The sequence below is a fragment of the Zonotrichia leucophrys genome, chromosome 9 (genome assembly GCF_028769735.1).
Source record: "Zonotrichia leucophrys gambelii isolate GWCS_2022_RI chromosome 9, RI_Zleu_2.0, whole genome shotgun sequence".
In the NCBI taxonomy this organism is placed as follows: Eukaryota; Metazoa; Chordata; class Aves; order Passeriformes; family Passerellidae; genus Zonotrichia; species Zonotrichia leucophrys.
The window spans coordinates 19,791,090-19,810,504 of record NC_088179.1 but is presented as its reverse complement, the minus strand read 5'-3'; the positions used below and the strand labels follow the sequence as shown (position 1 = coordinate 19,810,504).

The window sequence follows — 19,415 nt, the reverse complement described above, 5'->3', positions numbered from 1 at the left end:
TAACATGTAACTCTGCAAAACTGGAATTCAGATTATTTTTTCTTAGTAGGCCAGGAAGTGTAGGCAGTTCCCCATGCTCAGTACAGGTGGTAAATCTGAAAAGAAAAAAACTAACCAAACCAACCACAATGAAGTTTTACGTATTTGTGGGGAATTTTGATCCCTGTAGATCTTTCAGATTGAATCTGTAGAATCCTTCTGCAATTCCAATTCTTTTTCTTGGGGTTTTATAGCAATTTAATAGGATTATCTGAGAAATAATTGTGTTTTACAGTTAAATTATTCCATCTCTTGGTTGTTAGAGCGACCTGTTGTAATTTTTCAGTATCTGTTGAGTGGTGGTTCAGTGTCCCAGCTGGCTTGTTTGCAATACCTTGTTCTCTCCTTTGGCAAGCTGTGTCAAAAAATGCTGTTCTAGCAAATGACTTTCCATTAAGGCACGGCAGGTCTGTGTTCCCCATGGTTACCAAATTGAAAATGAAATTTGTATATTTTGTGTGTGTGTTCATTTATCTTCTGTAATCTTCTGGTGAAGAACAGCCTTTTGATGCTGCAGAGGCTGCAGAACACCTGGCATTATAACAGATGTATTTTTGACATATTTAAAATTATTATTCTAGGTTAAGGACTTTGAATCTTCAATAGTGGTGATGTTTTCATCACATGAAAGTGGGAAATCTCTACCTTATACAAGTGAAATCTGGTGAACTTTCTAGGTTTTAAGTGCAATTTTGCCTGGTTTTTTTTTTTCTGGAAGCCTTTTGAGATGGAGAAGAATGCTCAAGAATGAGTTTATGTCCTGTTCTGACATACATTAGTTCCATACTGATCTGTATTAGAAAGTAAAGGTCAGGAATTTATGGAAATCTCTGAGAGCATCCTATAAAGGCACAGGAGTGTTCAGACTGGCATTTTCACATTTATTAGTGTTGATTCTGACTTGAGACCAAATCTTCAGTCTGTGGTGGCTCCACTTCGCTAGATTATGTAAATTTACAGCAACAGAGATGTGCCCATAAACTTTGTTGTTATTCCCATTGAATAAACCTGAAAAAATGCCTGAATAAAGTATCTTCTTAATGTGACCAAAGGGAGTCAAAAATTTGGCTGAAGTTCTCAGAGGCAGTGTTGTAAATGGAAATTGGCAATTGCATTGGTTTTGGTTCTTTTGAGCATGCAGTGGCTTGGGAGAACATCCTCACCCCGAGGGGCTGCTCCTCCCCACTGCTGAAATCCACTCTGGGAATCTCTGAGCCCTGTAAATTCTAGGAATTAAATAATTTGAGCATTTGGAAAGAAGAACTGTGAAGTGCATGTGAAGTATTGATACTCTTCCAGGCTGAACTGCTAAACTTGATAATTTTCTGGATTTGACTGGGTTTAGGAAATACTGGTTTTGTGTATTTTACTTGTTATGCAATTAGTATGTGAAAAAAAAATAATGAGTTCAGTTTCCTCTGACTTTAAGTTCATGCAGTCAGCATCAAAGGCAAATGCAAGTCAGCTATTGTAATAAGTCTGGGAAGAAAAAAAATCTTTCTGGTGTTTTTCATAAGATTTATCAAAGTAGTCTAATATGTGCTGATTTATTGTAAAATAATGTATGCTCATAATTTGCAATTTGATTTTAACATGCTATAAAGACATTATGGTGTAAATAGTGAGTGGGATAATTTCTGTAACTTAATCAGAAATGTTGTCACAAAAGTTTCAAAGACATGCTGATTTAATTATGAAGGGGAAAGTTACTTCTATTAGTAAGGGAGCAATTTGCTTATTGTATCTTCCTCTTTCAATGCTTAATTCCTTTTATTGTGACTGAATACTTCTGGTTACAATGTGCCATAACCCTATTGGCCTGGGATAAGTTTCTTTAATTATTTATTCTAATAATGTTTCTATCACCTGAGGGAAATGCAGCTATTCCATTAATGATTGTGTTAATCAAACAACTTTCTGTATTTCTGCACTGCCCAAGTTTATGTCATTACATTAGCAGGCACAGGAGATGAAATTGGAAACTTGTAATATACTGCAGATTGGATTAAGTCATCTGTGTGGTCTAGACTGCTCGAAGACTTATTTTAGATAATTTAAAAACATTAAATCTGCAAGACAGTTATTGTTCCTGACAGGATCCCTGAAGTCCCAACATAAGGCCAGTGTTGTTGTAAAGATTTTGAACTTTGTGTGTGAACAGCCTTGCTGGAGCAATGCAGCCAGGGATACAACATATTGCTTTGAATAAATATATTTTATAAAAAACAAATTTATACATAGATTTGTCTGTTTAAAAAAAAAAACTTTTGCATGTTGGAATAATCATTCTGCCCATATAATGTGATGATGGGCATTAGGCATTTCAATGGAGTAGGTAATTTTTGAGCCATTTCTAGATGTAATAGGTGTTATAATTTTACTTTCTGCCCTTTTAAGGCCTTGATGCTGTCTCGGCAGTAAATGTTCATTTTTCAAACTTTCAGCACAAGATGAGTGGAGAAGGGAGCCCTTGTGCTTGGCTTCCATCATAAGCTTTGTTTGCTGGGCTCTCCTGGGGCAGGGCAGACCCTTCTAGAAGCAGAGCCAGAACCTTTAGCCAGGAGCTTCCCACCTGCAGCACTGCAGCTGGTTTTGGATATTCCAGGGGTACTTGGAAAGCACCTGGTGGGATTCTCAGATACCTGTTGCTTGCTTAAAAATACTATACATTATTCAACTGTTTATTTTTTGATGTGTGCAAGACAGCCAGGGTGTTTTTTTTAAGTTCTGTTGGAGACCTTAAAGTAGTTAGGTTTAGTGGCCTTTTTTGTGAAGAGAAGGTTGTGGACAAGGCTTTCAGGCAGTGTCACTATCTCTTCACTCTGTGCTTGGAAATCACACATCTGTGGTCCTTAATCTTCTTTTCACTCCTGAGAGCTTTGTAGACACACAAAAAAACCTCCAAAAATCCAACTTGACAGAATTCAGCAAATATTCCATAAGCTTTTTGTGCTGCACGTGGGTAGTGCTTTTTATTTGAGTAATGAATTTTATTCCTGTCCTTTGCTTACATGACTGCTTGTCTGCATAAGTAGGGGAAACCTTCAGTTGCTCCTTCAGCAATCCCATGCTCTGAAGTTATCATGGCAATAATTTCAGCATCTGGAATCCTTTGGCATGTGCTGGGGAGGAGGGTGGTCCTTTGGTGCCTTCATCCTGTGGCCCCTGTGCCAGCCACTGTTGAAGGTGATGCCAGCCCAGACCAACCCGAGTTCCCACTGACCCATCAGTGGATACTGCCAAAATAATTCCCACGTTTGCCTCTTCTGCTGGCCAAGCTGGCGGCTCAGGTAATCCTTCAGTGCAGGTAGGAAATGTGAAGAACCTGCTGACAGTGAGCACATCATTTGGGGGAATGATTCCATTCTGCTTAGTAAATTTGCTTTCCTTGATGAATTTAAGCCAAACATGTAATTATAACTATATAATTACAACGAATTTTCAGCATCATGGCTTCTCTGACATCCTTGAGATGTTACTTCGGATTGGCTTCTCCATGTTTAAAGATTGGTTAAATTTATGCTATTTTATAAATTTGATAAGCAAATGATGTGTGAATTTTGAAACAGTTACTGTGATAATTTCTGTTGGATTCTTTATTTCATTTGGATATGCTTCCTATACATACATTTTTTTCTTATTTTTATTTCCCAAAAAAGCAGTTGCCTTTTTCTCATACTTAGTAAGAAAATGGGAAAGTTGTATGGTTTTTTTGCATGTGTGATGATATGTTTTTAATAAAGTCCTGCAGTGGTGCATACTAACCTACAAGAGTCCTGATTGGGAAATAAACTAAACTTTACTTGTGTGGTTTTTTTTTTCAGAGATTTGTTAGAGTTCCCCAGAGGAGATGATGATGCAGACCTTGCAGTGAAAATCCAGGGTCAGTGGCGTTCCCAAGGCCTGGAGGATGTCCGGCTGGTGAATTACTCCGTTCTGCTTGACCTCCCAGGCCCCGCTTCAAACACAGTCACTCTGCAGAGCAGCGGGGAATGCTTTTATCCAAGTGGACAGCAGTGCAGCACAGACCCCAAAACACTTCACAGCCCAGACCTCCTGTACTCCTACGCAGCTTATTCTGCCAAAGGAACTCTTGAGGTAACGTGGCCATTTGTCTCTGTCACTTATGGTGAAATAGAGTTAGGAAACAACAGATTTTACTGAGCCTGACTGGAAAATTACACAGAGAATCACAGAGTTATTTAGGTAGGAAAAGACCTCTAAGATCATCAAATCCAATTGAAAATATGCTGAAATGCCCAGCCTTAAAATAAGCATATTTATGTGAATTATGATGTGGCCAATCGTACTTATCTTAATTAACCTTAAAACCTTATGTCTATGAATATTTCATAGGAGATAGATATAGATATACACTCACATATATCTATGTGAATCTAATTACACAGTGTCTTTAATTTTTTAAGTATCTGTTTATGAATTGGCACATTTTGCTTGTGTGTAAAAATCTGGTAGCTGTGTCTAGAGTTTCACTTTATCCTTGCTGATGTATGAGTGCTTCTGGTTTGAGGGATGCTTGTAGGAAGGATGAGACTGGTGGGAGTGCTGGGCTAATACCTGGAGCCTCTGAATTATGGTTGTGGATCTCACATAGTTTCTTCTGTGACAATTCAGTTGACATATCTGCTCTGTTTCCTCTTGAAAACACCGATTTGTGGTTTTATCTTACTGCAGTTACTCTAGGAAGTTTTGTCAGCAAAAAGATTCTACCTATTTGGATTTGTTACTTGCCAAGTGAAATAAGATCTTGGATTATCTTGTTTTTTCCTGTGTACTGTCTTCCCCGTCTGTTTTCCTTGAGCTTCTGACTAAATATTTTGAGACTGCACAAAGGAGCCATCATTTCTGTTTAGCTTCCTAGCTGAGATAGTGTAAATCTTAAAAAATATTTCTGAAATTCAAAAATTGCAATTTCACTGCTAATTGCATTATTGTTATCTTCCTCCTTTCAAAAATACTGTATTATTCCACTGATGCTGGGGGTTTTTATCTTGTTTTCTGTCTTATTTAAAAGACATGTTTGTTCATGGCTTAGAACACTTACAGACTGTAAATGAACAGATTGTGGACATCTTAATATTTAAACATGTCTCCTCTCCAGGCTGAGTCTTGTCATCCTCGTTCTGGGGCTCTGTCCACTTAAAATTTGTTGCTGAGAAGCAAAATGAAGTAGGCAAGAAGAGGTCCTAACTTGCATGATACATGCTTTAACATGTAATAATGAATGTGATTGCCTTCTCATATCACTTAAAAAACTCCATATTTAATATTATTTTCTCATTGTAACTTAGTAAGAGTACCTGTAATCAGAGAGAAGAATGGTTGTGACCTTTGAGGTTTTATTTCATGAATGTCAATGCGGTGCTAACAAATTCATCAGATTGAAGGAAATCCAATGTTCCGGGAAAAACCGCTGCTGTTATTCCCAGCAGCACGGGCTCCACTCTCCATTATGTTCCAGGGCAGTTTGCTTTTTTGAGTTCAGCAGAAATGAGGACCACACACACCATCCTCATCACAAGGGCTAGACCTTGGCTTTGGCAAAACTCCAGCTCTGCACTGGAGCCAAAGAATGACTCTCTGCATGGTTTTACATCAATTCTTTGAGATACCTCAGCACCATTACAAAACTTGAGATGTGTTCTTCTGTTCTTCAAAAAATCTACCTGAAATGTCCTTGGATGTAGAGTTTTTGCCCAAAAGGGAGATTTCCCTATTTGTTTAGGCTATAGGTAAATTGGCACTATCTAACCTTCCTGACTTTCAATCCTACACACTAATCTCTACTATTTAAACTAATGGAAGTAGAAAAACTTTAAATGAGAAGTAGCAGGTGGTGGCTGTTGCTGGGCTCAGCCATCAGAAAGTGACTTGATTGCTTGCAGTGGAACTACAAGTCGCGTATTTTGGATATCCTGCAGTGGTTTGTGATTGCAAAATCACGAGGGTTTTCCTGTGAACAGGTATTTTTATAACAGCTACTCATAACGTGAATAATTTTCTTTCAAATGTGGCACATCCTTAGCAGAAAATTCCTATTATGTGTCACTTAATCAGGCTGAATTGCTAATACTGCCTGGATGCTGCTGCTTCATTGTATCTCATTTGTCTGTTTGGTTTGCTAGAAGTTGAAGCAAATAAAACCATTAAGCTATTGCAGTCTGGCTACCAGCAGAGCTACAGCTCCACTTTGATGTTGACAAGGTTATTTGTAGAACAGCAAGACTCATTTTCTTTGACCACCTGTCATGTCCATTCATCATACGGCCATTGTATATGAGCCATCCAATTTGTGCTTTCTGGTAACAGTCTAAACAGCATTTGTGAGTAAAAATGTGAGCATTTGTGATCTGAAATCTACTTCAAAAACCTACTTAGTGCCATTGTGATGGATGGTGCACTTTACTAGTTCTCTATATTTCATTGGACTGTGAAAAGGTGACAGTGTTTACCCATCATAGTGACAGGCAGGGCAGCTTACAGTTCTGGAGAGGGCTGTCGAGTCACTTTTGAAATAGATATTGCAGCAGTTATGTAAATAATATATTGTAGGCTAGGTCAGCCTAAGGAAAGAATGACATACCTGAAATATATTTTTATTAAAACTTAAATATCAGCCACCTTTTATAGAGCTTAAACCTTTTGTCTGCTTGATAAAAACAGGAAAGCTGCTCTGGCCAGCAGAGTGCACATATAAATGGAAATTACATTGCTTCAAATTTATGCATTAAAGCAAAATGCATTGTCAGACAGTATCCAGCCAGTCTCCAAGTGAGGGTGGTGTGGTGAATCCGAATGTGCTGCTCCTGCCTCCTGCAGCTTTGGGATCCAGGAGCTGTGGGGATGCTCTGTCCCTGGGGAGTGGAGGGGGCTGAGATGGGGAACATGACCAGGAGCTGATGAGAGAGGGCTCAAACCCCCAAAATCTGGTGTCCCCTTTCAGTTCCACTTTAGTAAATGGTGTCAGTAGCCCATGTGTGACAGGGGTGTGGTGATCCCTGAGTGGACCAGAGGAGAATATATTCTCCTTTGGGGTATATTTGGGCTTGCAGGAGCCTGGGTGGCACTCAGGGCACTGAACAGTTGGTTTCAATCAGTTCTGCTGAGTGCAGCAGCTTCTGGAACAAACACATGTCCACAATGTTTGTCTGCTCTCTCCACTGTTTCTTTAGAAACTGGAAATAGTCCTAGCAGATGTAATGGTTGGTGTGTGGGAATAACGTTCAAGGACGGCCTAATTAAAGCAAAATGTAAATGGTATTTGCTTTGTATTCATGCATTTTCTGAAATTCTGTTTGTGTGACCTGAAGTTTTCCCCACTTTCCTTTCACCTTCTCTCTTTACTTTACAGAAGTGTTAAGGAACTTTTGGCAATCCTAAGTCTGCTTTCATACTTTGAACTGAGATATTTGGTGTCCTCTGTTGTATGGCATTGTCTCATGATTCACTACTCTGCCTCTTTGGGAATAATGCACCAAATGCCTGTTGGTTCTTTTGCTGCCCCTCTCTTCTGGTTTGGGGTTCATTTCCACCCTCGTGGATGTTCTCAGCAAGCCCAGCAACACATCCTGTTTAATTCCTGGAGCTTTCATGTACTGAAAGGACTGTTTTGGTTCAGGAGCCAGGAGAGGAAGCACGAGTAGAAGTACTGGCATGTTCCTGGAATGGAGATGCACATGCAGGCAGGGATTATTTGAGGGGTTATGGACAGAAATGAATTGTGCTCATCTCCAAGGCAGTTCTCCCAACACCTGACTGTATCTGTTTTGTATTTTGGCCGCTGCTCTGTCCCCTGACTGCTTTGACTCCTCTGTTGTGTCACCTCACTTCCCTGCCATCATCCACACTCCCAGTTCCTACTGATTTCTCTGTTGCTGACCTGAGGCATTTATACCAATCAGCCAGGGATACCTTTGATGAGTTTTGGAGGGGCTGCAGGGAGCAGACAAGTGGGAATGCTGCCTGCCTGCCTCTACCCACACCATGCAGAAGAGATTCTCTGCATCTGCTGGTCACGTCTCAGTCTGCTCCGGTTCGTTTGTTTTGGTGACATTTTCTCAGCTAAATGAGAGCCCACCGCAGAGATTAATGCAACCTGAAGCAATCTGGGATGTACAAGCCCATCTGTTAAGCTCACTCAGTCATCTTCCCATCATTCTTCAATCTTGGCAAGAGGGGAATAAGGGAAGCAGGACTCTGATTTGGCTGTCAGATCCTCTTTCACAAGGAAGGGAGTTTGCCCACTTCTTATCCAGTATCCCATTTCCTTATGGCTGTCTTTTCCCATTCATCCCCTCTTCCCCCAGGTTCTTTGCAGGAAGATGGGAGTCTTCCTTTCCTCTACTTCCTGTTCCTCTAACCTTTCCCACTCCTGCCAGGAGTGTGCCCTACAGTCCCACTTGTGTGTCCTACAGTTCCCTCCCCTCCCTGCTCAGGTTTACAGCCCAGTTCTGGCAGCTCTCTTTATTTCCAGCTCCGCACCAAAAGGTCTGGAATTCCTCTGGAGGGGACAGAGCATCAGGAAGTCCTTGACCCTAAAGCTTGCTTCCATTTGATTCGGTTTCATTGTGCTGGAAATGTGATTAGTGCACCCTTATTATCTTTTCTCTTCCCTCCAGCTAATCAGTGGTAATTTCCTTAACCATATTTCAGAATTAAGATTGGTGTCAGCGGGTTGGTTTTAGAAAATTTTAAAACCTTCCCAGGTTATTTTTATCCCCAGGCGGAATTTCTAAATGAGCCTTCTGCAGCATGCTCACTAGCACATCTTGAATTCCAAAGGCAGAGAGTGCCTTTAATTTAGATTAAATAATCGCAGCATCTCTTCCTAAGTCTTTCAGTCATTTTTGATGGCACATTGGTGCAAAATACCAGGCTAGAGGGAATCTTGATGCATGTGTGCATTTAATTCTTTTAGGCATGCCAAATTTAGTTCATTATTATCTTTATTAGCATTTTTAAAGATTTCTTCTCTGAAGAGACATGCACTAGCTAAAATGAATCCCTAGCAACTGAAATCAGTTTTGCAGATGGTTAGGGCTATAGGTTGAATAACACATACACACAAATGAGAAGAATCATGTGATTTTTTTTGGTAACATTTAGAAGTTTTAGTGCAGCTTTATTTATCTTTTATTTATAGAAGAGTTTCTCCGAAACCTCTTCCACAAATAATCATAATTTAGACCACTGCTCTGCATACCAAGTAGGCACAGCAATTTTCCAAGACAATCTCACTAAGAATATGGATTTTAGAATAGACTTGACCTTTAAGCAGAAAACAACATTCAACATTAACTACAGCATAGCTGCCACTCCGTTATAATTACATATAGAAAGCTGTGAAATGCAATGTGAAGGTTATATAATTTAAAATTGCAGGCGAGGGCTCCAAAAGCGATCATTGAAGAGATGTCCTGCAGAACATCCTGTCAGTTTTCTGGCATATATCACATAACCATTAATAAATAAAGTTGTACAGTTCTCTAAAAATAATAGTAGTTCATCGTGCTCAAAGCCCATATTAATATTGCTGGGAGATTTTTGTGTCATTGAAGGCAGGGTTTCAAAGATGCAAATGCTGCTGCTGCAGAGCCTTTTGCTGTTTTATAATTGCAAGGCAACGCTGTCCTGATGTTTTACTAATAAAATGTTAGTAATGGCATTTTAGTAATCATACCATTAATAATAAATAAAATTTTTTAAATTATGAAAAAGCAAAAGGTGAGGCATCTTGGTATCTCGAGACATAACAGATCACTGAGCACTTCCATGCCACTGCACAGAATCAGCTGAAGGCATTTCTTAGTAAAGCCTCTGTACAATATTAGAGAGGGAGCAATGTTGAACCATAACAATTATTTATATTCCAACTACATGGTAAAAACTAACGGGTGCAAACCCTGAGGGCTTAGCAAGAGTATTTGGTGCCTGTTTTAGGTTTTAGTGCAAGCAGAATTCCTATTGAAATAAATGAGAATTACATCATTTCTAAGCAGAGTTAATTTTGTCTGTTAGCAGTCAGTGTGAGAGAATAGCAGTGAAATTTGTGCAATTCATGGGTCTCCAAGGAGGGTTTTTCTCTTTAATCCTTATGGTATAATCAGGGCCACTGAGTTGGCATCACCTCTGCACTCCAGTGGATACCTGGGCTGGTGCCCACCCAGTCAGGCTTTTTTTCAATCCCACTCTTTATTAAGGGTATAATACAAATGTATTCAGGCCAAGTGGAAACCTTTCTGCCAAATCCCAAGTCATGTTTTTCTTAGGAAGTGCCATCTTCTCTCTCTCTGTAACTTCTTCTTCACCATCTTAGTAAATATGAACCTACCAATAACATACCTGGGCTTTCTTCTGTGTTTAAGTTTGTAAAGGTAAACTTACTCAGAGGAGGAATTTTCAAGTAAAAAGCTTCTTGTGTTCTAAGCTCTTGGGATTGGGTTTTGGGGATCTTTTTCTTTTAAATTTCTCCAGTATTCTGGAGGTTTAAAACTGCCTCAAAGGAATCCTGCTTACACTGTAAAAAACAAAAATTTCCTTCAACAGAGGGACTATTAAGTAAATATCAGCTTTTAAAAAATTTCTATTATGACAAAAACATAAGAAACAGTTATAACTGATACAAGAACAAGAACAAAATATTTTTGTATTTGTATAATACTCAATCCTTGTCCCTACAACTACTTACCTAACTTTATTGTTTAAAAAAATGAAGTTTCATGCATGAACAATAAAGAACTGCTTTAAATGCTGCTCAGTTCTCTGGTAGTTATGAGTGACTGTAAAATACAATATTGATTAAACTATTGCTGCTTCTCATTTTTTTTTTAAGTTAGTTTTTCAGGAAGAGAAGCAAGTCCTAAAATCTTTTCAGGAACATTAGCAATAGAAAAGCTTCTGTAGTTGAAGGCAGATTCCATTTTAGTGAGCATAAACGTTGTGTGAACATGGGCACAGGACTGTGACCCTGGCAGGCTCTGGCATCAGGCATCCATGACAATATGGGTTACAATTGCTGTAACCAAATTGTTTTTTAAAGGGCAAAAAAAAATATCAGTCTTCTGCCATACTTCACTTGATTCTTTTTTAAATTGGAGGAAAAAAAAATCTAAATATGGTGGTGCCTTGTGAATTAGAGCTGGCAGCTGAAAATAATCAGCAGCAGTTTTTTAATTTTCAATGCACTGTGATAAATCTTACCAGGTAAAGCCTCAGCAGTGTTTTATCTTAGGAGTTGTCTCTGCCTACCAGTACAACTACTACAGTCAGCATTGGACAATATTTTGTCAAAATCTTAAAACTTACTTTCTTCAAATGTAGGAATATGAGTTCATTGCATGTTTTTCTGTGGGAGCCTCTATCTCATTGTTAAAATATTTTTTAATATTTTGAAATGAAAGTAGCACCGAAAATTCAAAACAAATTTAAAGATTTCTTATCTCTGTGATAGGATGTGGTGATATAAAGGCCAAATATCTTCTAAGATGAGCACATGAAAGAGTGGGAATAAGTTCTCACTTAAAAAAAAAGAAATAAGGATCCTTGGGAGGTTTCAAATGTAACCTAAACTAGGGATAAAGCTGTCATTTTAAGAATAATTTGGTGAGAACTGCAGTGTGCCTGACTTCTTTGTTAAAAAACTTTGGTATTAAAGAGCAAAGGATGTACCTCTCTGGAGAGTGCTTTGAGGAATGCTCTAAATCTGGACACAGCCTTGGTAGTAGGAAAGACCAAAAAAAGAAGAAGATGACTCTCAGAGAAAATCCTTTGAAGCAAATACCTTTTGAAACCTTTCAGAGCAGGTTGGAAAAAAAATTCTGCTGTGATACAGCTGGTTGAAATATATATATATAAGAACTGAATTCTTAAAAATGCGAAGAAGAATAAAAAGCTAAAAAAAAAACCAAAAAAGATCCAGGCAGTAGCCATTGGCAAGTGTAGGTTTGGTATCCAGGTGCTGTTGGCAGAAGTGCATTGACTGTGTATGGAAACTGTCAAAATGCCAGAGCCTCTTCACTGGCTGGACTAAAATGTCCTGAGAAAAAGCTTTTGTTCAGAAATTCCCTTTTAAATCTGTTTGGAAATACAGCATTTAAACCTCTACCTACTGACTGCAATCCCAGGAGAGAAGTATCTCTTTTAAAATAAATAAATAAAAAATACTGCAAAGTAAATAAAGCTGAAAATGCATTGGTCTTCCCTCTTAGACATCGCTAGGTTTTTATTCTGTCTGATGTGCTGTCTCTCCCACTAAATATAAATAAATCTCATGTCTAACCTCATGAAATGAATATTAGTTACCGTGTTTATCTCGTTAATTTAGAGGGCCTTAATGTGAATTAATTCCGAGCTCTATCAGTTTTATTCTCACAATTATTTCTGGTGTTCCTGAGCTCTGCAGTTCAAAGGGAAGGTGCCTCATCCATCACCAGGCTGTGACTGGCCCAAGAGCAGGTGTGTGTGAGAAAGAAGGTGCTTCAAGGAATTGATCTTCCTTCCCCTGAGTTATGTTACCATATAGAGTTAGTCCTGTCTGCTGCAGGATTCACTGCCTCCCTCTGGTGCCTCGAAGGGGCACAAAGGTGAATAAGGATGGAGGAGGTCTGGCAGTGGCTAAAACAAAGGGAGAGCAAAGCTGCTCAATATGCAAGAAAGGTCCTGCTGCCTTCTCACCCAAGAGGGATGTATCTCCTGCTGCAGGTCAGGGCGTGCCAGGCACAAGCTTCACCTGGGGGATGTTTTAGGGAATGAATTAGGAGGAAAATTCTAGAAATTTTACGTTGCTGGAAAAAGAATTAACGCATCCGTTTCCTAACAAAACATTTGATTCAAGAAGATTTTATCGTGTTTTTGTCCTTGTTGCCCATTTACCACTAAATCTTATATGTCTTGAGGCTAAAGTAGAACATTATAATCATGTAGAGTCACAAACTGAAATCTAGGATGAGAAATTATATCAGTATGGACAGTGTTAGGCTCAGGATTTTGAGGATAATATCGGTTATCCTAGATATTAGGATTTTGAGGATAATATCCTTTGAATTGAGGTTTTTCCCTGATGATCTCACTGCTGCTGTAGGGTTTCTCCATCTGAAGTAAACTTCCACAACTGTTCCATCTTCTCTGCAGACTCTGTAGATAAATTGTTGACAATGTTCATGGGGTAGGTACCAAAAATGTTGAGGCAGTTGAAGAAATATGCAGGGAACCCTCTCAGCAGAAGGTAAAAGTGGTGGACATGGCTAATGGTGACTGTTGTGGGTTCTTTATTTTCTGTATTGAATTGAGTCTCTTGTGTTTATTAAAGTCAAGAAAAGGCACCAGTGACTGCAGGAAGATGGATCATTAGGGAAGTCTGTGCTGGAATCAGAGTTATAGAGCACACACACACTGAGCTCCCTGTTTCTGGTTTCTTTTTGTTGATTGTTCAGGATCCAGGGCAGGAAGGCTCAGAAGAGGTGAAGACAGGGAATTGAGCTCAGATTTCTGTGGTAACTGATAGTTCTCTAACAATGTCCCTGACTGCTTTTATTGGGAATTGAGCCATCAGATGGCATTGCTGCAATAACACTGAGTGCTCTGTGCTGCTGTGAGAGAGGCTGACCTGGATTCCAGGCTGTGTGGAAGATGAGGGAAGCTCTGTCCAGCTCCAGGGCTCTGGATGGGCTGCGCTGATGGCAAAGCTTTTGCTTTAAGCAATAAAATCAATTGTGATGGCAGGCAGGTTGCTCTTTCCTCCCATCAATCTGTCGAGATTACAGAGTCTCTTCAGACTTTCTCATATGTTTTAGATGATGTAAAAATTTTTCCAGCTTTTCTCTTGAGGTGCAGCTGTACAAGATGAGGCTTACTGGAAACCCCTTTCAAAAGAATCGGGTTCTGTCCTTTGCATGGGATTTCCTCTTTTTCTCCAGGTTTTTCCATCCCTGCTGTGGGAGCACATGAACAAGTTCTCAAATCTCTATGGGGTCTCTGCCACACTTAAGAGATGAACGTTCAAAATACCTATGTGAAATTTGGCACAGTTCAGGAGAACATTCACTCTAATCTTTGGAAACACATGGGATAAAGGTGAACTACTAATTTTGCTATAGGCAAAAGTTTCAAAATGAAAGTTAGCTGTTTCTGAAAGAAAAGCCAAATGGAGCTGCCATGTGAAACCTTTACATTACTGGGCAATGTAGGATGCACATCAACTCCAAAATCTTGAGTGCAGTTTTAAAAGCAAAATTTGAAAGCCTGAAACAGAAAAGAACTTTTTCTTCCCTGTACAATTTTCTTATCTGTGAGACAGGAATGACACACTATATGTTTCTTGTAAAATAAGTCTGCTTCTAAAATGTTAGGTGGCTGAAAACCAGAAAAATATTCTTTTTTAATCACAGAGGAGAGCTGTTCTCAGGAACAGCTGTATTTCTATATCTAGATGCTTGTCCTGGTCAATCATTTGGGCCACTTGAATCTGATATTACTCAGGCACATTTGGTGTTTTTATTGGAGTCCTTTTCTTGTCATCTGAATATATTTTTAGAACTTATTTTTCCCAGTCCTTTTTCTACAGATGTAATTTAGAGACCTATAAATCTGTGCAATGACTCAAAACAACAGAATTCACAGGAGATGGAAAAGATGTCATTTTCCTTTTCACAACTGCATATTTGCTTCTGAAAATTGTTTGCTCAAATGCTGCTTTAACTCTCAGATTTGTGTTTGCATCATTACGTGGTTGGCCATCTCCCTGATTATGTTGAAGTGGATGATGTTTGGCCAAGAAAGGGCTGTAAGTAGTTTGTGAAAGATCATTTATTGTAATCCAGAAAACAAGAGTTCTCCCCACCAATTTTGAAAGTTCAAGTGTTCTCTGCATGCAGTGGATGACCTCCCCTTATACATATGAATGAATGTTTTTCTCTTTGAGGTAGATATCTGTTGTATTGTTATATATGTCTGGAATGTCCCTTTGGTCACTTTGGGTCCCCTGTCCTGGCTGTGTCACCTCCCAGGCACTCCCAGCTTACTTGGAGCAGGGAAAGCAGAAAAGGCCTTGGCTCTGTGCAAGCCCTGTTCAATAATAATAATAATAATAATAATAATAATAATAATAATAATAATAATAATAATAATAATAATAATCTCCATTATCACCCCTGCATTCAGCACAAATCCAAAACACAGCCCCATAACAGCACTGTGAAGAAAATTAATTCTGCCCCAGCCAAAACCAGCACAGTTCTGAATCATGAATTCCAGCTTGGAAGACTGAAAATGGTAAGCTGTTTTCTGGACATTTTGTTTTGATGCAGCCAAACTGACTCAATTGGACAAAGCTGAAGCACCTGTCTCTAAAGAAACTGAAATATCAAATGCATTCTAAGTTATAAAATTAAATATATTGGTTATACTTAGCTTCCAAAGCACATGCAGTGTTTCAGTCCTGTTGTACACATCCTGTCTGTGGTGGTGTTTGCATTCACAGGTTGTTCTTACAAGCTGATGTTTCAGTCAGGAGATGATTTTACTTCTCTGGGTGTGTGGGTACAGCTCCTGTAGCTCACCTGAGCCTCTGAGCAGGTGGAGGGAGCTCCCCCAGCTCACTTTGGTCCCTCTCCTGCCACAGCTGTCCTGCAGGGCCTGGGTGTGGATTAGACACTTTTAGACATTTTAGACACTTCTGTGAGCTCCAAGCTTCTTCTCTAAAGGCTTAATGCCTGTACCTGCTCTAGGAGGGAATGCCTGGTTTTAATTAGGTGTGGTATAAATGACTGGAGGACATTCTGCAGCCTCCGGATGTCTTGTGTTCATTCCCTGTGTTTCACAGAAGCCGAGGAAATTTCCACCAAGCCTTGAGAATTTGCTGAGTTCAGACACAATGGGAATGGATTCTGACATAAACCCCTTTCACTGAAAATTTCAAGGCCAAGTTTAAATCACACCATTATAATTTCCTGTGTACATATGTAGCTTATGATTTATTTTTTTTTAAGATACCACATCACAGCTGAGTAATTCTGTTTTGTTTAGTTTATCCTCAGTCTATGTAATTTGTAAATGTATATTTGCATGAATAATTACCTCTGAATAAGCTAAACCAAGCAAGCTGGCAAATACAGATTACTCTTTTTTCTTAGGAAAGTATGAGCAATGTGACTTTATGCTTTGGGGACTAATGCTACTAAATAGCCTTGCAGTTAACTCTTAAAAAGAGGGGGATATGAATAGTATTAAACACATAGAAAAAAGAATAATTAGGATATAAAATTTTGTCACTAGTGAAGTGTACAATCAGCACTGCTTACTGAAAGTTTGAAATAATATTTCTGATAGTATTTTAGGCATCTAATGATCTTGTGTCCTTCAATTTTTTTGTAACAAAAGACATTGTTTTTAGAGATTCTAAAATAAGTAAATGTCAGTTTAATGTGTCTGAAAATAACAATATTTTATGTCAAAAACTCAAAATGCTAGATTTGTATGTATTATGTAAAATAGAGTAAGAAAGTTAGAAAGAAAAAAGAAAATATGAAGAAAACCTACTCTGATATGTTGTTTGGATATCTTGCTGGACATCATGAGTTAAGAAGTAATATTTAAACACTAGTTTTGCCTTTTGGGAAACATAAAGAGTATGACTGGAAACAGAGTTGGGGGTTATGAAAACTAAAATAAGAATAAAGAAAGTGGAAAAAAAAAAAAAGAGAACTGAATCGTATCAGTTCAGATTTATTTGGGGCTCTGTAACCATGAAATACAGAAGAGCTCTTTTCTGTAGGCCATAAAAAGGCTTCGATCTTGATTCTGTCTCCCTCGGAGTTGGGAGGGAAAAAGTCTTGCAATAAACTGTAAGAAGCAGGGAAGCAAACAAGTTTAACCTCAGTGTCTTTCCAGAAATGGTCCTGCAACAGCAGAGGGAAGCTGTGGGAGCAGCTGCTCCTGTGTGATGGGGTTTGAGAGCTGGACAGGCAGGACCAGGGGAAGGCTGAACATGAAATGTGTCTGTGGCTGAACTCTGTCTGCAAGGCCAGGCTCCATCCAGCTGAGGTTAAGGGACATCTCCTTTTTCTCTTGTTTTAGAATAAATTACAGCTTTAGCTGTCACTGTAATGCAGCATGCAATTTTATGTAATAAAACCTAGACACAAGAACCCTTTCTGACTGTAAGCTGGCACTGTGAGTCATATTGTATTGAAATGCTCCAGAATTCTATTGTGGGAGCAGGAATACTGAAGCAAAGAAAGGAAAGCCTCTGTAAAGTGCTGGCAACCATGAGGAAAAGATGTCATGAATCAGTTTGAGGAGCAGGGCTTGTAGGTAAAACATATAGCAAGACTGAAGTTCTCTGATGTAAATCTTCCCTGACATTGTTGGTCAGCAGCACCTCTTAGTCTTGTAACAGAGAAAATTAATCTTCAGTTAATCCCGATATATAATTATTTACTTTTTGGGCTCAGACAGTCTCTGACACTTTTCTTGTCTGGAGCCAAGGCAAGAAAACTTTGCCACTTTTCTTGCCTGGAACCAAGTTGAAGGAAAAAGGTTGAAAGACAACTTTGGATATTAACATTTCTGTAGAAATACAGTAAGTATATAAAAGATAACCGTGGATGGGTATGTTGTCTCTGGTGTGCTCAGCAGGACCCTGGTGGTGGCAATCACAGCTGTGGCTCCCTGATTATTGAAGGAAGCTTTTGGCTGGAATGGGAACAGCTCTGGTCAGAAAGCAAAACAGAGTTTACACCAACAAAGGATTTGGCACAGCTCCCTTATCTCCCCTTCTCTTTCTTCCTTTTCTCTAATTTTAAAGATCAGCTAGTTTTATATTTGCAGCTTTCTTCACGTTTGTTGATGTCCAGCTTTGATCTACAACCAGCTTGAGTTTACTTTTATGCACTGCTGAATGCTGCCTTCAGCCTCAATTTCAGAGCTGTGCAAATAAATTATAGCGATGTGTTTAATTAAAGTTCGTCTCATGTCCTGATTGCAGACTGTTGCCTTCTCAGATACAATTTGCAAATATATTTTGGAGTTTTATTTTAGGCAGGATGACTAGTTGAAGGTTATTTAATTGTGATTGATTGTGCATGGGATGTTTCTGCTGCCTTTATTTTGTGAAAATAGTAGCTGAATGCTGAAGGACAAATGAAGGGCATTTGTAGTGAAATGTAGTGAGTCTGAACAGTTACAGAACTGAGTGTTCATGCTTTTAGAATTACATATGTGTGTTTTGGAGAAATTGCCTTAATTCTAAGGAATGTACAATATTTATTAACATTAAATATTTAGTTTTATTCAATAGTTGGAGTTTCTTTAGGGAATCTATTTCTGAAACCTTTTGGTGGGTAGGCAGGAATTGTGAATATGAAAATATGAGGAATATGAGCGTGACTGTGTCATTTTCATGCCTGCAGCTTCCACGGGCGTGAGATCCCCCATAGTTTGTGCAGAATCCATTCATTAATATGGGTCAGGAGCTTGGTATTTGGTAAAATTCATTCATCATTTGAGGTTGCTGAACTATGGCACTACCAACAGGTAGCATGAAGAGGAGAAGACTTTTCACCACAGCCATTTTGTGGTGAACATTTCATTTCATTTCAGCACAGCCATGCTGCTTTGGGTTTGTTTTCTGCCAAGCTTTTAGGAGCTCAGTTTAAGAGCTGCTTTCTTATCTGCACTGACTGCATCCTTATTTTGGTGGTCAGAAACATCCCTTCCTGGGTGTGCCACCTTTGAGTTTTGTGTTGGACTTTTTGGGTTTTTTTCCCCTCAGTTGTTTCTTCCCTGAATCTTTTTTTGCTGCCTTGTGGGTAAATCAGCTACAATCTGTCTCTCAGGCAGTGGTTTGGGTACAGATATATAATGCTGTTATTAAATCCTTCTCCTCAGTCAAGTGGACTAGTGAGAATGTGATAAGGCAAACATAATTCTGTTATTATTTCTGTTATTATTTTCAATCTATTTATCTTATTCTTTTTAATTGCCTCAGAATTTGCAAGAAAGCAAGGTTTAAAAATAGTGTCCAGAATCTTCAAGACTCCAGCCACCACCTGCTTCATATACTTATTAGTATTTTTCCTTTGCAAGACCTTTGTCCTCAGTGTCATCCATGACTGGATGAAGTATACTCTTTTTTTTCTGTTTCATTTTAGAGATAAGTAGAAGAAATTAGTTAAAAGTCCCTGACTTTCTTGATTGTTGCATTTTCAGAGTATTTGTCTTTTCTGTTTTGGAGGAGATTCTGTTAGAATTTTTAAGATGGAATGTTTACAACTCACTGAGCATCATCTTGGGACTTAGAAAACTAATAAGTTGCCTAACATAAAATAATTACTTTTCCTAAAAATGTTTGTTTTATTACC

At 38.8% G+C, this 19,415-nt stretch overlaps 1 protein-coding gene across 7 annotated transcripts in view; it reads left to right on the top strand.

Moving 5' to 3' along the window:
• The window catches only part of NAALADL2 (N-acetylated alpha-linked acidic dipeptidase like 2), a 410,218-nt gene that overhangs the window by 237,030 nt on the left and 153,773 nt on the right, over positions 1 to 19,415 (top strand). For all 7 annotated transcript variants that reach the window (XM_064721341.1, XM_064721337.1, XM_064721340.1 and 4 more), the window contains one exon: positions 3,864 to 4,137. In XM_064721341.1, coding sequence (XP_064577411.1) covers positions 3,864 to 4,137 — 274 coding nt within the window. The remainder of the gene's footprint in view (positions 1 to 3,863; positions 4,138 to 19,415) is intronic.